The 22,826-nt window shown below is 46.9% G+C and overlaps 1 protein-coding gene across 1 annotated transcript in view; it reads left to right on the forward strand.

Annotated features, from left to right (window-relative positions):
* The window catches only part of LOC137333834 (transcription initiation factor TFIID subunit 4-like), a 249,460-nt gene that overhangs the window by 62,247 nt on the left and 164,387 nt on the right, over positions 1 to 22,826 (forward strand). The window contains exons 4-10 of the mRNA XM_067998200.1: positions 1,451 to 1,669; positions 1,819 to 1,863; positions 4,372 to 4,494; positions 7,663 to 7,752; positions 9,437 to 9,694; positions 12,986 to 13,082; positions 19,690 to 19,798. Of these exons, the coding sequence (XP_067854301.1) occupies positions 1,451 to 1,669; positions 1,819 to 1,863; positions 4,372 to 4,494; positions 7,663 to 7,752; positions 9,437 to 9,694; positions 12,986 to 13,082; positions 19,690 to 19,798 (941 nt within the window). The remainder of the gene's footprint in view (positions 1 to 1,450; positions 1,670 to 1,818; positions 1,864 to 4,371; positions 4,495 to 7,662; positions 7,753 to 9,436; positions 9,695 to 12,985; positions 13,083 to 19,689; positions 19,799 to 22,826) is intronic.

Raw genomic sequence — 22,826 nt, forward strand, 5'->3', positions numbered from 1 at the left:
AGTTCCAGGATTTTCAAGGGTTTGGTTTCGATTGAGTTGAGTGTAGTGGTTATGTTGCTGGACTAGTAATCCAGAGAATGAGAGATCAAATACCCGCACCCCCCCACCCCAGCCATGGCAGTTTGAGAATTTGAATTCAATTTAAACAAACCTGGAAATAAAAAGCTGGTGTCAGTAAAAGCGACCCCGTGGAGCTGTCGGATTGTCGTAAAAGACCCAACTGGTTCACCAATGTCCTTTAGGGAAAGAAACCTGCCGTCTTTACCTGGTCTGGGCCTGTATGTGACTCCAGTCCCACACCAACGTGATTGACTCTTAACTGCTCTCTGAAGTGGCCTAGCAAGACACTCAGTTGCATCAAATCAGGGCAGCTGGGAATGAGCAATAAATGCCGGCCTTGCCAGCGATGCCCACATCCTGTGGATGAAGGGGAAAAAAAGAGAAGTTCGCAATAGAGCACAAAGCAAGTGTTGGAAATGGGTTTGAGAATCAAATATCCTTTTCTCATGCTGCTGTGTTTTCCCCACTCTGGCGAGCTTCGCTGGCTGTATGGGTTAGAATATTCTGATCTGATCAGTTCTGATGAAAGGCCATCGACCTGAAACGTTAACTCTGTTTCTCTCTCCACAGATGCTGCCTGACCTGCTGAGTGTTTCCAGCATTTTCTGTTTTAATTTTGGATAAAAATATTATCTATTTTCCACCTGTGGGTGACATCTAATATTGCTTTTTTTTAAACATAGAATTATATCGTATTTACAGTACAGAAATGGTCCATTCGGCCCAACTGGTCTATGCTGGCGTTTATGCTCCACACAAGCGTTCTCCCACCCCTCTAACCCGATCAACAACTTCTATTCCTTTCTCCCTTGTGTTTATCGAGCTTCCCCTTAAATGTATCTACACTATTCGCCTCAACTACTCCTTGTGGTAGTGAGTTCCACATTCTCACCACTCTCTGGATAAAGAAGTTTCTCCTGAATTCCCTATTGGATTTATTAGTGACTATCTTATATTTATAGCTCCTAGCTTTAGTCTCCCCAAAAGTGTCTCCCCAAATCTTCTCTACCTCTACCCTATCAAACTCTTTCTTTATTTTAAAGACCTCTATCAGGTCACCCCTCCGCCTTCTCTTTTTCTAGAGAAAAGAGTCCCAGCCTGTTCAATCTTTCCTGATAAGTCTAACCTCTCAGTTCTGTTATTATCCTTGTCAATCTTTTTTGCACTTTCTCCAGTACCTCTCTATCCTTTTTATAATATGGAGACCAGAACTGTGCATAGTTCTCCAAGTGTGGTCTAACCAAGGTTCTGTACAAGTTTAACATAACTTCTTTGCTTTTCAATTCTATCCCTCTAGAAATGAACCCCAGTATTTTGTTCGCTTTTTTTTCCCGGCCTTATTAATCTGCGTCGCTCCTTTTAGTGATTTGTGAATCTGCTTTTGTTGCAGATATCCGCGAGTACCACCACTCCACAGACTGTGTACACAACGACCATAACCGGTGTGAACAGCCACCACACTGTCATGTCTCAAGCGCCAATCCAGACCCCACCTTCACCGCAGCCTCCACTTCAGCCCCAACCCGCAACCAAGGTGCAGACGCGACTGCAAGTCCAGCCTCAAGTTCTTCCCAGTTCTCCGCTGGCCGGAACGCCCGCTGTTTCGCAGGTCAGTGTGGCCACAGTGATCTCTCTTAGAAACCTTTTTATTTTACAGGCTTTTAAAAAATCTCTTCGCCAAGAGAAACAGGAAGAGGCGACGACTTTTAAAATATTGTTTAATGGTATTTGTTTTCTTCCTGTCTCCCCCCTCTCTAGGTCTCCCTGGTGCCACGTTCTGTACCCCTGGCAAGAGCTGGACAGGTAACCTGGCCTCTGCCGATGCCACTCTTCAGGCTGCTAGGAGGCGTGTGACAGTGATCTGATCTGGCGGTGATTCAGCCTCTCGTCTTCCCTTTCCCTTCCCTCTCCACGGAGGAGGTGTCTGCGCTTAGCTTAGCGGTTTCCTGTAGCCAAGTGGTTCTGGACACGCTGCAGCCCATAAAGGAGCTCACACAGCTAACAAACGTCTCCCTCGTTAAATCCTGTTCATAGTGCCCGAATCTACTTCTCAATTTTTCTTTTGAAATCTCAGCTGAACTCCTGTTGTTAGTTCAGTTGATAAATGCATCACCTGGTGCGATACTGATTCATGGAGACCAGGAAGAGTCCAGACTCGATCACTGGTCTGTGCTGAGATAACTGAACTCAGCCGCAGTAGCAGTGCACTGGCTCACTGGGCCCTGGGATAGGTCAGATCATTGTCCCATGATTCCGTGCGCGTGTGCGCCCACCACTCGCTGCTTGTTCACCCATCACCCCCTGGGCTCACTGACCTACTTTGGCTCCCGCTCCAGTAACGCCTCAATTTAAAAATTCTCATCCTTGTTTTCAAATCTCTCCATGGCCTCGCCCCCTCTCCCTATCTCTGTAACCTCCTCCAGCCCTACAACCCTCCGAGATCTCTGTGTTCCTCCAATTCTTGCCTCTTGGGCACCCCCCATTTTAATCGTTCCACCGTTGGCGGCCGTGCCTTCAGCTGCTGAGGCCAGAAGCGAGTGTGCGGGAGAGCCGAGTGTAAGCCCTGGTGTGTGCGCGTGCGTCAGGTGACAGTGGGATCACGTTTGGCAGTGACGGCCCACATGGTTGAATAGGCTGTAATGCCGTTCATACTTGATTGGCCTGCCAGCATTCATATCCAGAGTGTGCGCAATTTCCCAGGTTGAACGAGGTACTGAAAGACTGCCTGTGTCCTAGCGAGAGGCGCTGTCTTCAAGATAGGAGGGGAGATCATTCCAGAAAAATAAATAAAAGTTGTCGGGCTGCATTCGGCCTTTCAGACTTTGGATTGTAAAGTTTAATGAGGAATTCATTCCTTACAAGGGATTTACTTTATTCATAGTAAATCCAAACTGGAATTGTCAGCAGCCTTTCAACAAAAATCAAGTGCTGATGTGGAAACTGGCTGGGAGGGGTTACTGAGTGACAGGGAACTGGATTAAAATCAGCAGAGATACAGTCAGTAACAGGGCGCTGGGGGAGAGGGGTTACTGAGTGACGGGGAGAGGGGTTACTGAGTGACAGTGTGAGGGAGCTGGATTAACATCAGCAGAGATACAGTCAGTAACAGGGCACTGCGGGGGGGAGAGGGGTTATTGAGTGACAGTGTGAGGGAGCTGGATTAACATCAGTAGAGATAGTCAGTAACACAGGGCGCTGGGGGAGGAGTTGTTCAGAAGATAGGATTCCTGGCCTTGGGAGGAGAGAAAAGTGAGCTCGGGTTCTTGCTCCTTATTGCTTTCTGGCAGTTCTTGCCTTGGGCGCAGTTCCTTTGGATGTTTCTTCATGTTGAAGGTACTTTATAAATGCAAGTTGCCATTGTGCATGTGTGTGGACATGAAGTGAGGGCAGGATTGGGTTTAGCTGTGATCACTTGTAAGCTTATACAGCCAGGACCACCCAACTCATGGAACCAACCAGAGAAGTTTACAGCACAGAGGAGGCCATTCGGCCCATCGTGTCTGTGTAGGCTCTGCACTGGAGCAATCCGAAACCTATCCCATTGGCTGCTGTCTCTCCGTAGCCCTGTATCCTCCTCTGGTGCAAATATTCAATTTTCCATTAAAGGATGCAATGATCTCTGCCTCAACCACTTCCTGTGGCAAAGCATTCGATATTCTCTTAGTGACAGTTCTAAATTGATGACCCCTCGTCACTGACTCCCCAATCAGAGGACGTGGTCTTTTACCTATTTACTCTATCAAAACCCTTTGTAATTTTAAATGCCTCCATTACAGCTTTGGCCTGCAGAGCCATCTGGAGCTGAGTGACAAGAATCCCTGTCCCTAGTACTGGTCGACCCCTCCAGATTCCAGTAGCGAGCAAAGCTGGCTGGTCGATTGTTGACAGTGCTCTGGCTCAGTTACCAAGTCTGCCACAGAGGGTTGACTCGGTTCCCGACTTGTATCCCTCGGTGTGTCACCTTGGAGCTGCCTCAACCTTAGAGACACGCCCCACCCAGCCACTTACCCTTCCCATCCCTCCAAGGAGGATAGACTCTGGTTCGTCTCTGGCCGATCATTAGACGATGCCAAGGTTGGGTTTGAGTCCTCGATGAGCGGACAACGGGAACAAGGAGCTTCTCACAAGCAGCATAGTGTGCAGCACAACTCACCATAAAATGTGTGAGGGCATTGCTTCCATCCTCCTGAGCACAGAATGTCCACATGCCAGCCCCTTCAGGAGATAAGGGGAGAAGGTTGGGGAAAGAAGGGCAAGAGAGGCAAATAAATAGTTGTTGATTAATGCCCTGACTTTTTTTTTTAAATCCAGGAAATGCAGGAAAATGTGAAGAAGTGCAAGAACTTTCTCGCGACCCTGATTAAACTTGCCTCACACAGCGGGCAGACTGCAGACACCTCCCGGAATGTGAAGGGCCTTGTTCAGGATCTGTTGGCAAGTGGCAGAGCTTGTCTTTAGCGGGGTGGGGGGGGGGGGTTTTCTTCTAAATAATAATAATTTTCGTGCAACGTCAGGCTCCTGGGCCACTGCGAGGTTAGCCTGAATCTGGACCGTGCCAATTGCCCGGATTTGCGGATGGCCGCTGACACTTTAAAATAGAGCGTAAGGGGTGACGTGTGTCTGTGTGTTGTTGCTGGGAGAGCAAAGAATGTGTCTGCACTATGACTGGGACAAAGTGCGTGATGTCTGGAAAAAATTTGCAGCATTAATTAGGAATACCGTGATACAGGCTGCATTAAAACCCTATATATGCACGCTTGAGTGATGGTTGTTGAGAGGTATAGGGGGAGTCCACTTTCAAAAAGTGAAGCATCACTTTGGATTCTACAAATCTGCTCATCGGCACGAGTTAGATTGGAGTTTCAAAAAGTGTTCGATGAAGTGTCACATAAGAGGCTAATGGTTAGAAAGCACAGAGTGGAAGTAAATAATGGCCAGAAACCGCGCAGAGCAGCAAGGCAATGCTCACCGCAGCTCCTGCAAATGTAATTAACTTAAGTACTTACTGCGAGTTCTGTGGCGTCCAATTGCTTGAATTTGAACTTTAAAGAAAATGTGCGCTATCAACCCAGCCTCTGAGCAGCATGAGTTGCCGCAGCTGGAAACGTCAGTTCGGAGAAGGCACGCCCACAAAATCTGTGAGGGAGAGAAGCCCCGCCCATAGATTCAGGCTGCATTGCTCAAACAGGCAGGCAGACTTCACTCATTTAAAGTTAGTATTCTGGATATTATTGTAAATAAAAGTTTTAATTTTTTAATATAAAAAGCTGAAGAAATAATTGAATTAAATTAAAGAGACAAGGGAAAAATAAAAAAAAATTTTTAGTTTTTAAACATTTTTTTTAATGACCAAAAACTATTAAAATAAGGAGTAATCTGAGACTCCACATTTTAGTTTTTGGAGTTAATTTTTAGTTGTTTGGCAGTCATTAAGACTAACTGCACTTTTAAAACTTAGTTTAGACCTGGTATTTTTAAGCGTACCTGTTTGGTGGCGTAATTAGTTACTTTCCAGCTGGGTAGATAATCAAGTTGGCCCTTTTTCAATGATTTCTCTGATTGCATGAGTGCGATGTCCCTTTAATTCGAAGCTGTCATATCGCCGGCGAACCACCAGGGGCGCTTTCACGGTTTCCGCGTTTCACTGAGCATGTGCAAACGCGGGAACTTACTCGTCCGATTCATCACTGAAAACGCAGAGCGATGCCGAGCTCCTCCGTTATTTCGGGAGTGATTTCCGGCCCGTTGTTTCTCACAAGATGGAGCTGGTGATGGAAACCAAAGACCTGTGCTTTGGCTGCTCTTCTCCTTGTAAACTTAAAATATCTGGGCATGGGAATGGAATGAAGTGACATTTGTTGCTGCTGTCAAATTGGGGAGGGCACGGAGAGGTCAGGAGAGCGGACAGAGTTGTAGCAAATGCAGTCGAACATGGATAAACATAAAGTAGTACATTTTGGGAGGAAGGAACGGAGAATGAAAAGATAATCTAGTTCACAATAAAGGAACAGAGGTCTGAGAGTGCAGATACACAGACCTTCAAAAGGAGGGTTGCAGGTAGAAAAGGGCAAATGGTATTCTGTAATTTATGTAACGGCATTCAGTATAGAAGAGCAAGGTGATGAATCTCGACTCGACATCGGTTAGGTCGGAGTCAGTGCAGCGTGTAGTTTGGGCAGTGCTTTACAAAAAGGATATTGGAGCCATGGAATAGGTACAGTATAGATTAACTGGGATGCAACTGGGGAGGAGAGGATAGAGTTATGATGAGAGACTCTACACCCTGAAGCAGAGAAGGTTGAGAGGATCTATAAAGTTGTTCAAAGAGATGAAAATGGTTGAGGATGAAGAGTGAAAGATAAAGAGTGAAAATGCTAGAACTGTATAAAACATTGGTTAGGCCACAGCTTGAGAATTACATATAGTTTCTGGTCACCACATTACAGCAAAGATGTGAGGGTACAGAGGAGGATATTGCCAAGGCTGGAGAATTTTAGCTATGAGAAAAGATTGGATAGGCTGGGGTTGTTTTCTTTGGAACAAAGGAGGCTGAGGGGAGATTTAATTGAGGTTTACAAAATTATGACGGGACTAGGTAGAGTGGATAGGGGGCATAGATTTTAAGTAATCAGTAGAAGGATTAGAGGGGAGCTGAGGAGATTTTTATTTTCACCCAGAGAGTGGTGGGGGTCTGGAACTCACTGCCTGAAAGGGTGGTAGAGGCAGAAACCCTCAGCTCATTTAAAAAGTACTTGGATGTGCACTTGAAGTGCCGTAACCTACAGGGCTACGGACCAAGTGCTGGAAAGTGGGATTAGGCAGGATAGCTCTTTTTCGGCCGGCACGGACACGATGGGCCGAATGGCCGCCTCCTGTGCTGTAACTTTCTATCATTCTACGATTTGCTGGACAGTGAATCCATAACGAGGGGGGGGGGGGGGGAACAGACTCAGGATTAGTACTCGAGGCTGGACCGCAGGGAACAGGAATCAGCCATTCAGCCCCTCGAGCTTGTTCTGCCATTTTATTATATCTCGGCTGATCTGTACCTCAGCTCCATTTATCAGCTTTTGATCCATATCCCTTGATAACCTTACCTAACAAAAATCTCAGACTTGAAAGCTCCAATTGACTCCCAGCATCCACAGCCATTTGGGGGAGGGTGTTCCAAATTTCCAACTACCTTTTGTATGAAAAAGTGCCCAATTTTACTCCTGAATGGCTTCGCTCTAACGATTGGAAGGATAGTTTTTATACCAAGGGTTATTGGGATGTGGAATGCATCGCCACAAGTGCTTATTGAAGCTGAAAGACTTGAGAGAATTAAATAGTTGAAGGATAATAGAAGGCTGTGGGGAAAGAGCAGGGAAATGAGACCAGAGCGAATAATTCCAGTTAAAGAGCTGGCAAAGATGGCGGGGTGGAGCAGTGGTGGTGGGGGCAGGAAGGTTGGAGGGGGGTCATTCCAAGTGCCCAGGATTAGCGTTGCTTTACTGACCTTGTCACTGTGGAGACTGCATGGCAACCCATCCCAAAATAACCTGAAATAGAAAATGTTACTGACTGAAAATATCCTAATTTGTCTGTTTTTCTCTTTTGAAGGACACTAAGATTGAACCAGAAGAGTTCACGAACAGACTTCAGTCAGAGCTTAAATCGTCCCCACAGCCATACCTGGTGCCTTTTCTCAAGGTGTGGTACGAATAGAAACCGGATGTATTTTTTTAGCGGCGATCAGTGTGCGCTTTATGTACGTCTACAGGTCCTGTAAGAATTGGACAATCTGCAGCTTCTTTCATAGTAAGAAAACCCTGCTAGATACAGAGTAAAGCTCCCTCTACACTGTCCCATCAAAGACTCCCAGGGCAGGTACAGCACGGGTTAGATACAGAGTAAAGCTCCCTCTACACTGTCCCATCAAAGACTCCCAGGGCAGGTACAGCATGGGTTAGATACAGAGTAAAGCTCCCTCTACACTGTCCCATCAAACACTCCCAGGGCAGGTACAGCACGGGTTAGATACAGAGTAAAGCTCCCTCTACACTGTCCCATCGAACACTCCCAGGGCAGGTACAGCACGGGTTAGATACAGAGTAAAGCTCCCTCTACACTGTCCCATCAAACACTCCCAGGGCAGGTACAGCACGGGTTAGATACAGAGTAAAGCTCCCTCTACACTGTCCCATCAAACACTCCCAGGGCAGGTACAGCACGGGTTAGATACAGAGTAAAGCTCCCTCTACACTGTCCCATCAAACACTCCCAGGGCAGGTACAGGGTTAGATACAGAGTAAAGCTCCCTCTGCACTGTCCCATCAAACCCTCCCAGGGCAGGTACGGCATGGGTTACAGAGAGAGTGAAGTTGAATTTGCTGTAACACTGTATCTTAGCCCTATTCTGAGAAGACTACCCTGAGTGAGATTTTGATTTCTCATTTCAATCAAAAAAAGTGTCAAAATTGATATAGGTAAAGGTTGTGGGTGAACTCCACATTGTAACTGGAGTATGAGACCCAGTCTGAGCCTGTACCTGGTTCCAAGGAGGCAATTCTATTCCTTAATCCTACCGTCCTTTACTTTGATGGCTAAAAATATGTGCGATAAACTCACATTTGGGAACGTTGTTAATTGTGTTGAGGTTGTGAACTTCACTTCCATTTGTGGATAATTTACACGTGCCTTTAGTGTGAGCACCTGATTATACTTTGCGGGGGAAGGAGGCGGAAGTGATTGGCCCTAATTGATTCTAAAGTGTGTATCTGAGCTGGAACAGAAAGTTCCCAGTTTCAGTCCTCACTCTGTCCTGAGTCAGTTGATGGTAATTGGGACAGCAGTGGGGATGCTAGTTTGCTTCAGTGTCCCTGGATTAAGAAGGGGAAATTTCCCACGGGTTCCTGCTGCCGGCGACTATCCAGTGAACCCTGCTGGAAAGTGAATGTGTTGATATTGGAAGAAGGCAGGATTAGGCTGCCGTATTTCTCACGGTTTAACAGCCTGATGGCGTTCCCTCTGGCCTCATGTGAATAATGGCTCATTAGACGACGGGGAGGGGAATACGGAGTCAACACTTGCTCTTGCGAGTTTTTAAGCAAGTGTGAATTCCTTAGCTCCCCGTTGATTGCCAAAAATCCTTGCCTGTTGCTGTGGCTGAGATTGGGCATTTGCACATGTTTGCTGGAACATTGCTCTGGGCCAGAGATTGTAGACAGCTGTCTAAATCTTGGGGAAAACTTGACCCTCATGGCCTTTTCCTGTCTCACAAATTCTTACATACGTTCTAAGTAATTTTAGTGAATGCTGTGAATCTTGTTTAAAAAGAAACATTTGTCTGTTGAATTATCATTTAGGCATTACCTGCTTGTTGTCTTCCTCCCAGAAAAGTTTGCCTGCCCTGAGGCAGTCTCTGGTCCATAATCAGCAGTGCATCCTCCAGGTACATCAACCTCAGCACCCACAGGCAGTGGCCCCTGCACAGGTCACGTCTACACCGCAGTCGTCTGGAACTGTGACCACTGTCGTGGCCGGACCGTCTGTACGAATACGACAGCCCAGCACCGTTAACGCAGCCACAGGAACAAACGCAGTGACGCAGGCACACATCAACTTAGCACAGCAAGGGCGGAGCGCGCATCTGGTACGTAGTGACACTGGGTAACGTTTACATGGGAGCAATGGAATGGGGGAGCCTGGGTCAATTTGGGGGTTTAAAAGAAAAAACTGACTGCTGGAAATCTGAAATAAAACCACAAAACACTGGAAATCCACACAAGGTCCACCGGCATCTAAAAGAGAGAAGGCAGGTTAACATTTCGTCTGGAGACCCCCCTCCCCAGGTCTGAATTAGACCAGCAGACGAACTACTTTATTGAACCAACCAAAACACTCAGAGGGTAGGGAAACACAGCAGGTAAAAGGTGAGGTGTACAGGTACTGCTATTAGAAGGAAGGTGCTAATAGGTTTAACAGCCAGCGAACACCTTTAACTGAGATGTGGAGATGCTGGTGATGGACTGGGGTGGACAAATGTAAGGAATCTTACAACCCCAGGTTATAGTCCAACAGTCTTATTTGAAAATCACAAGCTTTCGGAGCTTTCCTCCGACCTTTAACTGAGGGGTTGGTGTACAGGAACGGCTGAGGGTCATGCACAATGTCTGTGTGCACTTTTGATGCACATTCTATCAAAGGAGTAAGTCGCTTGCTACGTGAGGCAGGATGTGACGTATCCTATGAAACGAGATTTTTCTTTTGCCATCCATTTTACATCCTTGGTCATCAAATAACTCTCAGAATAGAACATAACCCGCTCCTGCACTGGGTGCTTACTCTGGACAGGGAGGAGTATTTGTAAGGTACTATTCTAGTAAAGTCACTCTGAGGGTTTCTTTCAGAGGCAGAGCTGCATCATATTAGCAGTGTATTGATGAGGGACCCATTGCTGATGCGTGAAGCTGTGTGTTTCACAGGCTGCGTTTGTTCCATGCAATTGGGACCAAGTTAAAATTTACCAGGTGTCAGCCTTGGCTCAGTGGGCAGCACTTTAGATTCTGAGTCAGAAGGTCGTGGGTTCAAGTCCTATTCCAGAGACTTGAGCACACAATCCAGGCTGACACTCCCAGTTCAGTAGTGAGGGAGCGCTGCACTGTCGGAGGTTCTGTCTTTTGGATGAGACATTAAACCAAAGACCCATCTGCCCTCTCAGGTGGATGTAATAGATTCCACGGCCTCTGTTCGAAGAAGAGCAGGTGAGTTCTCTCTGGTGTCCTGGCCAACATTTATCCCTCAACCAACATCACTTAAAAAAATAGTAATCTGGTCATTTATTTCATTGCTGTTTGTGGGATCTTGCTGTGTGCAAAATGGCTGCTGCGTTTCCAACATTACAACAGTGACTATACTTCAAAAGTATTCCATTGGCTGTAAAGCACTTTGGGATGTCCTGAGGTTGTGAAAGGAGCTACATAAATGCAAGTTCGTTCTTTCTTTATTAAAAAGAAAATTTGGAAGTGATGAATCAACCAGGCTGTACCTCCTGGGGAGTACTGCCCACTGCTGCACCAACCTTCCGATTCATTGTGCACTGGGAGAGCTTGAAGAAGGAGTCTTGCCATTTGTGCTCCATTTAAATTTAAAACTAAGTCAAAAGGAATTTACTATTAACTCAAGCATCTTTTCTTTCTTTTGGTTTGCAGTCATGAAACCAGAGGTACATCAGCAATCTTGTCATTTCCAGGTTCCTTTGTTAATTTAGATCCCTTGAACTGTCAGGTTCAGTAACTTGCAGACAGTTCCCACGATCGGGCCATCACCATACAAAAATGTTCAAAAACAAATGGGGGAAAAAGTTAATATTTTACTGTTCAATATTTGGAAGGGACACGGGTGTCGAGACGCCCCCTTCTCGAAGGGACACGGGTGTCGAGAGGCCCCTTCTCGAAGGGACACGGGTGTCGAGAGGCCCCTTCTCGAAGGGACACGGGTGTCGAGCCGCCCCCTTCTCGAAGGGACACGGGTGTCGAGACGCCCCCTTCTCGAAGGGACACGGGTGTCGAGAGGCCCCTTCTCGAAGGGACACGGGTGTCGAGAGGCCCCTTCTCGAAGGGACACGGGTGTCGAGAGGCCCCTTCTCGAAGGGACACGGGTGTCGAGAGGCCCCTTCTCGAAGGGACACGGGTGTCGAGAGGCCCCTTCTCGAAGGGACACGGGTGTCGAGAGGCCCCTTCTCGAAGGGACACGGGTGTCGAGAGGCCCCTTCTCGAAGGGACACGGGTGTCGAGAGGCCCCTTCTCGAAGGGACACGGGTGTCGAGAGGCCCCTTCTCGAAGGGACACGGGTGTCGAGAGGCCCCTTCTCGAAGGGACACGGGTGTCGAGACGCCCCCTTCTCGAAGGGACACGGGTGTCGAGAGGCCCCTTCTCGAAGGGACACGGGTGTCGAGAGGCCCCTTCTCGAAGGGACACGGGTGTCGAGACGCCCCCTTCTCGAAGGGACACGGGTGTCGAGCCGCCCCCTTCTCGAAGGGACACGGGTGTCGAGACGCCCCCTTCTCGAAGGGACACGGGTGTCGAGACGCCCCCTTCTCGAAGGGGCACGGGTGTCGAGACGCCCCCTTCTCGAAGGGACACGGGTGTCGAGAGGCCCCTTCTCGAAGGGGCACGGGTGTCGAGAGGCCCCTTCTCGAAGGGGCACGGGTGTCGAGACGCCCCCTTCTCGAAGGGACACGGGTGTCGAGAGGCCCCTTCTCGAAGGGACACGGGTGTCGAGACGCCCCCTTCTCTAAGGGACACGGGTGTCGAGCCGCCCCCTTCTCGAAGGGACACGGGTGTCGAGACTCTTATTAAATGCGCTAGATCTTAAACTAAATCCTTTAATCAGTGATGAATGGTGTTGAGAAACAATCTGCTGTTTAATTTTGCTGCCTCAATAAAATGCGAAACCCTTCTCTTGGCTGAGAATTGGCCTGCAGGCTTCGCACGGAAACTTAGTTTGGAGGGAGAGTAGAATTTTGTCTTCAGCGAAAAGGATTGCATTTAAACTGCTGTATCCATGGTGCTTCGTGGCATTGTCGTGTGCTTTATGTGCGCAGACTGTATCTGAGCAGTGTGCACCAAATGTATAACAACTGGACTTGCATGAGATGTAGAAGAAACATTGAATCCTCCAATACAGTGCACTCTGGTGTCCAATAATCAGAACTCTTGGTAAGAGCCAACGTACGTATACTGGAAGCTGACACCAAGCTGCACAAAAACTCTCCAAGAGCAGGAATGAATGAGTTTTCTGCTCTTATCAGTGTGCACAGTAGGTTGAGCATAATACAGACTCGAGTGGACTATGAAGCCCTCAGTCATTCGGGGTAAAGAATATTATGAACAATGATTCTATTCACATCTACAAAATCTCATGTCGCCTGTTCTTTTACCAGATCGTCCAGTCCCCAGTACAGGCTGTGAAGAGGCAATCTGTTGGTCTAGGAACTCAAGTGAGATTGCCGGTGGTGATTACTCCATCTATCAGACCAGGTATGATCAGCAATAACCTGCAATTGGTGATCGATAGCATCACGTTGACGCCCTCTGATCAATTTCAGCCTCGCTTGAGTGCCGATTCCCATCTCTTACCACTTCTGCATTCCCGATTTTCATCACTTCACCATTGGCGGCCATGCCTTCAGCTGCCTAGTCCTAAGCTCTGGAATTCCCTCCCTAAACCTCTCTGCCTCCCAACCTCTCTCTCCTCCTTTAAGATGCTCCTTAAATCCTACTTCTTTGACCAAGCTTTTGATCATCTGTCCTAATGTCTCCTTATGTGCCATGGACAGAATTTCTGCACCTTTTCCCACTCCTGATTGCTATCCAGTGACCAATTGTAAAGTAGGGGCTGGATAAGGAAAGGATCAGGTTTAACTCTGATGGCCCCCTCTAACCAGCCCCTCAACCTCCAATGGATGGATGGCCAGACAGAACTCACTGTAGGCTTACACGTGAAGGATGGCCATTTGGACAAGAAACTGTACCCCACCAAGCATTGATTACTTCAGGAGAGGAGGGGACGATAAAAAAGCTCTGAGAGATATTGCCCTTATCAAACCCCTACATGTGACATAACTCAAAGGCCAAATTTGAGCAAGTTATTGTTGAATGCAGGATTTTGGGTTCTGACGGAAGGTTATCGACCTGAAACGTTAACCCTACCTTCCCCTCTTCACAGACGCAGCTTCACGTGCTGAGTGTTACAGGCAATTTCTTATTTTTTTAATTCAGATTTCCAGCTTCTGCAGTATTTTGCTTATTATTCTGTTTATTTGAGTTTATTGTGACTTGTTCTGTGTAAGATTCATCAAAGTCGGGCTTGGATTTTAAACTCTGACACCTCCTCAGTGTTGAAGGTCGCTCCGACTCGAATTCTCCCTCGGATCATTCCAAACTCTTTCCAACCAAGCATTGCAAACAGCTACCGGAGGAAAGTGACCACTTGATAAATCTGAATTCTCCCGGTGTTCTTTTTAACCCTCAACCAACATCTAAAACAGATTATCTGGTCATTTATTTCATTGCTGTTTGTGGGATCTTGCTGTGTGTAAATTGGCTGCCGGGTTTCCTACATTATAACAGTGACTACACTTCAAAAGTACTTGACTGGCTGTAAAGAGCTTTGGGACGTCCTGAGGTTGTGAAAAGTGCTATATAAATGCAAGTTTGTTCTTTTTGTCTGTCTTTTTTCCTTTTTTTTTCTTCTACTTTCTTTTTTTCTCTGTCTTTGTTGCATTGTGACATTCTTAATTTTTGGGGAGTGTGGGATGAAGGGAGGAGAAGACTGGATGGAGCAAGCACACGGTAACATAAGTTGTACCTTGAAAGCAGTCCATGGCACCGTGTATTGGGGCACCAAGGATGATTCACAGATTTTGTCTCTATGTTCATCTATTTGGCAAGTGTCTGATTTTGTTTTATTCATTCATGAGATGTGGGCATCGCTGGCGAGGCCAGCATTTATTGCCCATCCCCAATTGCCCTTGAGAAGGTGGTGATGAGCCGTCTTCTTGAACCGCTGCAGTCCGTGTGGTGAAGGTTCTCCCACAGTGCTGTCAGTTAGAGAGTTCCAGGATTTTGACCCAGCAACGATGAAGGAACGGCGATATATTTCCAAGTCAGGATGGTGTGTGACTTGGAGGGGAACGTGCAGGTGGTGTTGTTCCCATGCGCCTGCTGCTCTTGTCCTTCTAGGTGGTAGAGGTCCTGGGTTTAGGATGTGCTGTCGAAGAAACCTTGGTGAGTTGCTGCAGTGCATCCTGTGGATGGTACACACTGCAGCCACGGTGTGCCAGTGGTGAAGGGAGTGAATGTTTAAGGTGGTGGATGTGGTATCAATCAAGCAGGCTGCTTTGTCCTGGATGGTGTTGAGCTTCTTGAGTGTTGTTGGAGCTGCACTCATCCAGGCAAGTGGAGAGTATTCCATCACACTCCTCACTTGTGCCTTGTAGTTGATGGAAAGGCTTTGGGGAGTCAGGAGGTGAGTCACTCGCCACAGAATACCAAGCCTCTGACCTGCTCTTGTTGCCACAGTATTTATGTGGCTGGTCCAGTTAAGTTTCTGGTCAATGGTGACCGGCTGGATGTTGATGGTGGGAGATTCAGCGATGGTAATGCCGTTGAATGTCAATGGGAGGTGGTTAGAGTCTTGTTGGAGATGGTCATTGCCTGACACTTGTCTGGCGCGAATGTTACTTGTCACTCATCAGCCCAAGCCTGGATGTTGTCCAGGTCTTGCTGCATTCAGGCACGGACTGCTTCATTATCTGAGAGGTTGCGAATGGAACTGAACACTGTGCAATCATTAACGAACATCCCCACTTCTGACCTTATGATGGGAAGGTCATTGATGAAGCAGCTGAAGATGGTTTGGCCTAGGACACTGCCCTGAGGAACTCCTGCAGCAATGTCCTGGGGCTGAGATGATTGGCTTCCAACAACCACTACCATCTTCCTTTGTGCTCGGTATGACTCCAGCCACTGGAGAGTTTTCCCCCTGATTCCCATTGATTTCAATTTTACTAGGGCTCCTTGGTGCCACACTTGGTCAAATGCTGCCTTGCTGTCAAGGGTTTGCCTTGGGAGGGGGTTAACCCTTAGAGAAGAAAATTCGTAGAATGTGTGTTCCGATGGAACTCTATCACCCCAACCCCCCCCCCCCATTTATCTGCTTCATACAACCCCAGGCATGGGAGATGCTGTTTCCATGAAGCTAACAGCGGAGCGGAGTAACTCGGTCAGCAACTTACGGATATTTGAGCATCTGCCCCTTGCCCGAAGTTGCCGTACCATTTGCGCATAAATAACACCGAGCGCCATTTGCTTCCCCGTTACTTTGACAGCAAAATCTGGCCCATGAAATTGGAATCATGGATTGGCAGGCAAAACTATAATTGAACAGTGCATGGCCTTTAAAGAGGAGATGATTCGGGTAGAGACAAGGTACATGCTAACGAGGGAGAAAGGTAGGGCAACTAAAGCCAGAGTTCCCTGGATGACAGAGGAGATAGACAATAAGATGAAGCGGAAAAAAATGGCATTTGACAGATGTCAGGTTGATATCACAAGTGAGAACCAGGCAGAATATAGAAAGTTCAGAGGGGAAGTGAAAAAGGAAATGAGGGGCTAAGAGAGAGTATGTGAATAGACTAGCGGCCAACATAAAAGGTAATCCAAAAGTCTTCTACAGACATGTTAACAGTAAACGGGTAGTAAGAGGAGGGGTGGGGCCGATTAGGAGCCATAAAGGAGATCTACTCATGGAGGCAGAGGGCATGGCTGAGGTACTAAATGAGTACTTTGCATCGGTCTTTACCAAGGAAGACGATGCTGCCAGAGTCTCGGTAAAGGAAGATATAGTTAAGATACTGGATGGGCTAAAAATTGAGAAAGAGGAGGTACTAGAAAGGCTGGCTGTACTTAAAGTAGATATGCCACCTGGTCCGGATAGGATGCATCCTAGGATGCTGAGGGAAGTTGCGGAGCTACTGGCCATAATCTTCCAGACATCCTTAGATACGGGAGTGGTGCTAGAGGACTGGGCTACGGCGATAGTGTGGGGCAGTGGGACTAGCTGGATTGCTCTTGCATCGAGCCGGCCTGGACTCGATGGGCTGAATGGCCTCCTTCCGTGCTGTAACCTTTCTATGATTCTATGACTGGAGAATTGCAAATGTTACACCCTTGTTCAAAAAAGTGTGTAAAGATTAACCCAGCAACTATAGGCCAGTTAGTTTAACCTCGGTGGTGGGGAAACTTTTGGAAACGATAATCTGGGACAGAATTAACTGTCACACGGACGAGTGTGGATTGATTAGGGAAAGCCGGCACGGATTTGTTAAATGCAAATCGTGTTTGACCAACTTGATAGAGTCTTTTGATGAGGTAACAGAGGGGGTAGATGAGGGCAATGCAGTTGATGTGGTGTATATGGACTTTCAAAAAGCATTTGATAAAGTGCCACATGGTAGGCTTGCGATTAAGATTGAGACCCATGGAATAAAGGGTAGCAGCATGGATACAGAATTGGTTAAATGACAGGAAACAGAGAGCAGTGGTGAACGGTTGTTTTTCGGACTGGAGGGAGGTGTACAGTGGTGTTCCCCAGGAGTCGGTGCTGGGACCACTGCTTTTCTTGATATATATTAATGACTTGGACTTGGGAGTACAGGGCATAATTTCAAAATTTGCAGATGACACAAAACTTGGAAGTGTAGTGAACAGTGAGGAGGATAGTGATAGACTTCAAGAGGATATAGACACTCTGGTGGCATGGGCAGACACATGGCAGATAAAGATTAATGCGAAAGAATGCGAGGTGATGCATTTTGGTAGGAAAAATGAGGAAAGGCAATATAAACTAGAGGGCATAACTCTAAAAGGGGTACAGGAACATAGAGATCTGGGGGTATATGTGCACAAATCGTTGAAGGTGGCAGGGCAGGTTGAGAAAGTGGTTAAAAAAGCATACGGGGTCCTGGGCTTTATAAATAGAGGCATAGAGTACAAAAGCAAGGAAGTAATGATGAACCTCTATAAAACACTAATTCGGCCACAACTGGAGCATTGTATCCAGTTCTGGGCATCGCACTTTAGGAAAGATGTGAAGGCCTTAGAGAGAGTGCAGAAGAGATTTACTGGAATGATTCCAGGGATGAGGGACTTTAGTTACGTGGAGAGACTGGAGAAGCTGGGGTTGTTCTCCTTGGAACAGAGAAGGTTGAGTGGAGATTTGATAGAGGTATTCAAAATCATGAAGGGTCTGGACAGAGTAGATAGAGAGAAACTGTTCCCTTTGGCGGAAGGGTCAAGAGCCAGAGGGCATAGATTAAGGTGACTGGCAAAAGAACCAAAGGTGATATGAGGAAAAACTTTTTTACACAGCGAGTGGTTAGGATCTGGAATGCACTGCCCGAGGGGGTGGTGGAGGCAGATTCAATCGTGGTCTTCAGAAGGGAACTGGATAAGTACTTGAAACCAAAAAATTTGCAGGGCTACAGGGGTAGGACGGGGCAGTGGGACTAGCTGGATTGCTCTTGCATAGACCCGGCGCGAACTCAATGGGCCGAATGGCTTCCTTCTATGCTGTAACCTTCTATGATTCTATGATTATCTCTACTTCTGCCTCAGCGCAGGTTGGTGATCGAGCCTGGGAACTGATTTTGATTGGTCATTAGTAGAACAGGTGGTTTATTTTTTAACCCACTGAACCAAACCTTTTTAAAATATAAAGTAGCATTGGCAGATGGTGGGGACTGAACCATAAGACGAGAGAGACCAGGGAAATGAGCTCAGAGTGGTAGTTCCAGTCATTGCACTGGCAAAAGTGAATTCTGTGTGCACAGCCTCTTAGTTAGGGAATATGGTAAGTACATTAGAAGGGTTTGTGCCAGAACCATTGGATCCATCTGTACGTCCAACTCCGCACTGGATATTTATTCTTACAGCCAGGTTCCACAGTAAGACTCCAAGCGGTGCTAATTAGACAGACTTGTCAATCAATGTAATAAAAGCCTGTGGGCTGTTGGTGTTGTGGTTGCACGATAATCTATATATATATAATATATATATATATATATTCAAAAGCATGCTAGGGATAACTAGGGTCAGACTGTATTCATTGCACCAGCTTGTTCTCCCCCATTTGGAATCCTTAAATTCAACACTGGACACAGTCTTCTGAATCTCAGAGGTAACCTGGGAGCTGTGCACAAGCAGGCCTGTGGCAGGAAGCTGCTGCCATCATTTCTGGAGTATTTCTAAATCCATTTTAAGACCTGAGATGAAACTGGAAAACTGCGGTCAGGTAATCATTACCGCACTGGAATGGAGTGATGGTTCATGTCTTCAGAACAGTTCAATGTAATTTCCTAAGAAGAACGAGCTGTTGCAGCTGGTATTGTGGTGCATGTGAAGTCCTGGGCTCAGGGTTTATATCACTGATCCATTACACCTTGAGTTCATGGTTTTAGCTGCAGGGAGTAAAAGCGAGAGCGAGACAGATGTTCCTGGCCAGGCTTGGGAACCCAACTTTGGAGAGGCAATGGCGGGGGTGGATGACACGGGGAGCACTAGAAAAAGCAAATGGAAAGAATGCTGTAAAAAGGTGTCTCTCCCTCAAAAGAAAAATTGTTGATCGACATTGTGTAAGTTATGCAGTTGGCCACTGTGTATCTTGTTGGATGCAGCTCAACACAGTTGGTACTGCTTTCATCTCTAGGCCAGAGGTTGTGGGTTTAAGCCCAAAATAAGCGCCTAATGTAGGCTGACGCTCCAGTGCAATACTGAGTGAGTGCCGCATTGTCGGAGTTCTCGCCCCTTCTGCCTGACCCGGTGGCTCAGATAGATGTTAAAGATCCCATGGCACAATTCAAAGAAGAGCAAAGTCGTCTTCCCAGTGTTCTGGCCAATATCCACCCCCCCCCCCCCATCCCCCCCAACCCCAGCCAACATTCCCCATTATGGGATCTTGCTGTACCACTTGCCCTCCTAATGGTCAATCACTTCCAAAGTATTCCATTGGCCGTGAAGAACTTTGTGACGTTGTGGAGATGTGATAAGGCGCTGCATTAATGCAAGTCTTGCTTTCTTTGCTCAGTGGGGAAGGCACCGTTGCTGCACGGAAGCAAAGGCCTCGCAGGTTCTGTACTTCACGTCGCTGCGAATCAGAAAAATAAGCTGAACGACCCAGGAGGCGGCTCTTTCAGGTAAGAGAGTCTGTGATTTTCATTTTCAGAGAGACTAGGGGTGGGGGAAAATGTGCAGTTAGTTGCACACAAGAGGGCAGCATCCGATGAGCTTGCTCAACGACTGTTCGATCACAGCAAGTTCATGCACAGAATATATTAATCTGAAGAAGCTTACTTGGTATTACTAATGTCCTCTATTGGGGAAATGCGCTTACGGCATTGACTGATAAATCGATAAATCTTTACTAAGTTTAGTAATTAATCTGTCACAGGAATAACTCTTTTGCGAGCAGGACTATTTATTTTAGTTTTTGCTGTTTTTAATGACTGTACTTAAGTTTTGATATTTTGTACTCGAGAAAGTGCCAATGTGAATTTTGAAATAATTGAAAACTCCAATTTTGGGGAGAGGAGGGGGGCAAACAAAAGCAAATCTGCTGAAGTTGGAATGCTCCTGACAAAGAAACGCAGCCTGGACATCATTTGCATTTGAACCTTTAACCTCTCCTACGGCCAAAGCAGCGTCTGTGAGTTGGGCCCCGGAGGCATCCCAGCCAGTAACCTGTATTAATCCTCCGAATGCTGACTAGTTCTGGCCTTTCACAGCATGTGTGCAGAATTTGTTAGTGGCTCCGAGGCAAATTGGCTGCTGCAGCAGTGGCGAAATTCAAAAAAAACCCCAAAGCCTGTAATGTTTGTGTTATTAAGTTGTCCTTAGTGTTATATTGCGACAAAGGTGTTGGTAATTTTTTTCCCCTGATCCTTGATTGTTACGGCTATCTGTTATATTCATCAACGCAGCTCGGAATGCCTGAGGTTTTGACCCTGTGAGGACTGACGGGGAAATAAGATACAGAGTGCCCCATTTTTATTTACAGAAGTGTTCCATGTTGGACAATGCATTGGCACATTTACCGTAGAGGGATAGAAATCGAGTTCACAGCTGTGCTCATCTCCCCTCTCCCCAGACTTTCAGCCGTGCTTTTGGTGGGGGGGGGGGGGGGGGGGTGGGGTATGAGGGTGGGGGCATTCGCGAGTGAAAGGCAAAGCACTTGGAGATGGAAGGAGACAAAATCAGAGGGAGAATCTGTTTCTCCCCCCACCACCCCCCCTCAAACACCCTGGCCCCTCTTGCCCACCAACTTGTGGTGGACGGAGGACCAGCATCTCACAGAGACCAGGAAGCAGGTTGGTTTTTCGGTTGGTTCATGATACAGCAGACCTAAGTAAGAGAGAGGATGTCATGAAAAAGAGGCAGAGTAGAACTCCCTCTGCACTGTCCCATCGAACACTCCCAGAGCAGGTACAGCATGGGTTAGATACAGAGTAAAGCTCCCTCTACACTGTCCCATCGAACACTCCCAGGGCAGGTACTGCACGGGTTAGATACAGAGTAAAGCTCCTTCTACACTGTCCCATCAAACACTCCCAGGGCAGGTACAGCACGGGTTAGATACAGAGCAAAGCTCCCTCTACACTGTCCCATCAAACACTCCCAGGGCAGGTACTGCACGGGTTAGATACAGAGTAAAGCTCCTTCTACACTGTCCCATCAAACACTCCCAGGGCAGGTACAGCACGGGTTAGATACAGAGTAAAGCTCCCTCTACACTGTCCCATCAAACACTCCCAGGGCAGGTACAGCACGGGTTAGATACAGAGTAAAGCTGCCTTTACACTGTCCCATCAAACACTCCCAGGGCAGGTACAGCACGGGTTAGATACAGAGTAAAGCTCCCTCTACACTGTCCCATCAAACACTCCCAGGGCAGGTACAGCACGGGTTAGATACAGAGCATTTAGCAAAAGTGGACTGGAACCAGCTACTTGAAGATAAATCAGTGTCAGAACAATGGGAGGCATTCAATGGGGAGATAGTGAGGGTTCAAAGCAAATATGTTCCCACAAAGAAAAAGGGTGGGAATGCCAAATCTAGAGCTCCCTGAATGTCAAAGAGCATAGAAAGGCAAAAAAGGGAAGCTTATATCAGATACCCAGAGCTCAATACTGCAGAAAGCCTAGAGGAGCATAGAAAGTGCAGGGGTGAAATTAAAACAGATCAGAAATCGAAGAGAGGGCATGAAAAGGTACTGACAAAAGTAAAAATTAAAAAAAACCCAAGATATTTTATAAATACATAAAGAGCAAGAGAATAACTAAGGAAAGAGTAGGGCCTATTAAAGACCAAAAAGGTAACCCATGTGCGGAGGCAGAAGATGTGGGTATGGTTCATAATGAATACTTTGCGTCTGTCCTCACAAAAGAGGGGGACGATGCAGAGATTGTAGTTAAGGTGGAGGAGTGTGAAATATTGGATGGTATAAACATAGAGAGAGAGGAAGCATTAGGGGGTTTGTCATCTTTGAAAGTAGATAAATCGTCAGGCCCAGATGAAATGTATCCCAGGCTGTTAAGAGAAGCAAGGGAGGAAATAGCGGAGGCTCTGACCATCATTTTCCAATCCTCTCTGGCTACAGGCGTGGTGCCGGAGGATTGGAGGACTGCTGATGTTGTACCATTGTTTAAAAAGGGAGCGAGGGATAGACCGAGTAATTATAGGCCAGTCAGCCTAACCTCGGTGGTGGGCAAATTATTGGAAACAATTCTGAGCGACAGGATAAATAGTCGTTTAGAAAGGCATGGATTAATCAAGGACAGTCAGCATGGATTTGTTAAGGGAAGGTCATGTCTAACTAATTTGATTGATTTTTTGAGGAGGTAACAAGGAGGGTCAATGAGGTTAGTGCATTTGATGTAGTCTATATGGATTTTAGCAAGGCTTTTGACAAGGTCCCACATGGCAGACTGGTCAGAAAAGTAAAAGGCCATGGGATCCCAGGGAAAGAGGCTAGTTGGATCCAAAATTGACTCAGTGACAGGAAGCAAAGGGTAATGGTCGACGGTGTTTTTGTGACTGGAAGGCTGTTTCCAGTGGGGTTCCGCAGGGTTCAGTATTAGGTCCCTTGCTTTATGTGGTATATATTAATGATTTGGACCTAAGTGTAAGGGGCATGAATGAGAAGTTTGCAGATGATACAAAAATTGA

The sequence above is a fragment of the Heptranchias perlo genome, chromosome 16 (genome assembly GCF_035084215.1).
Source record: "Heptranchias perlo isolate sHepPer1 chromosome 16, sHepPer1.hap1, whole genome shotgun sequence".
NCBI lineage: Eukaryota > Metazoa > Chordata > Chondrichthyes > Hexanchiformes > Hexanchidae > Heptranchias > Heptranchias perlo.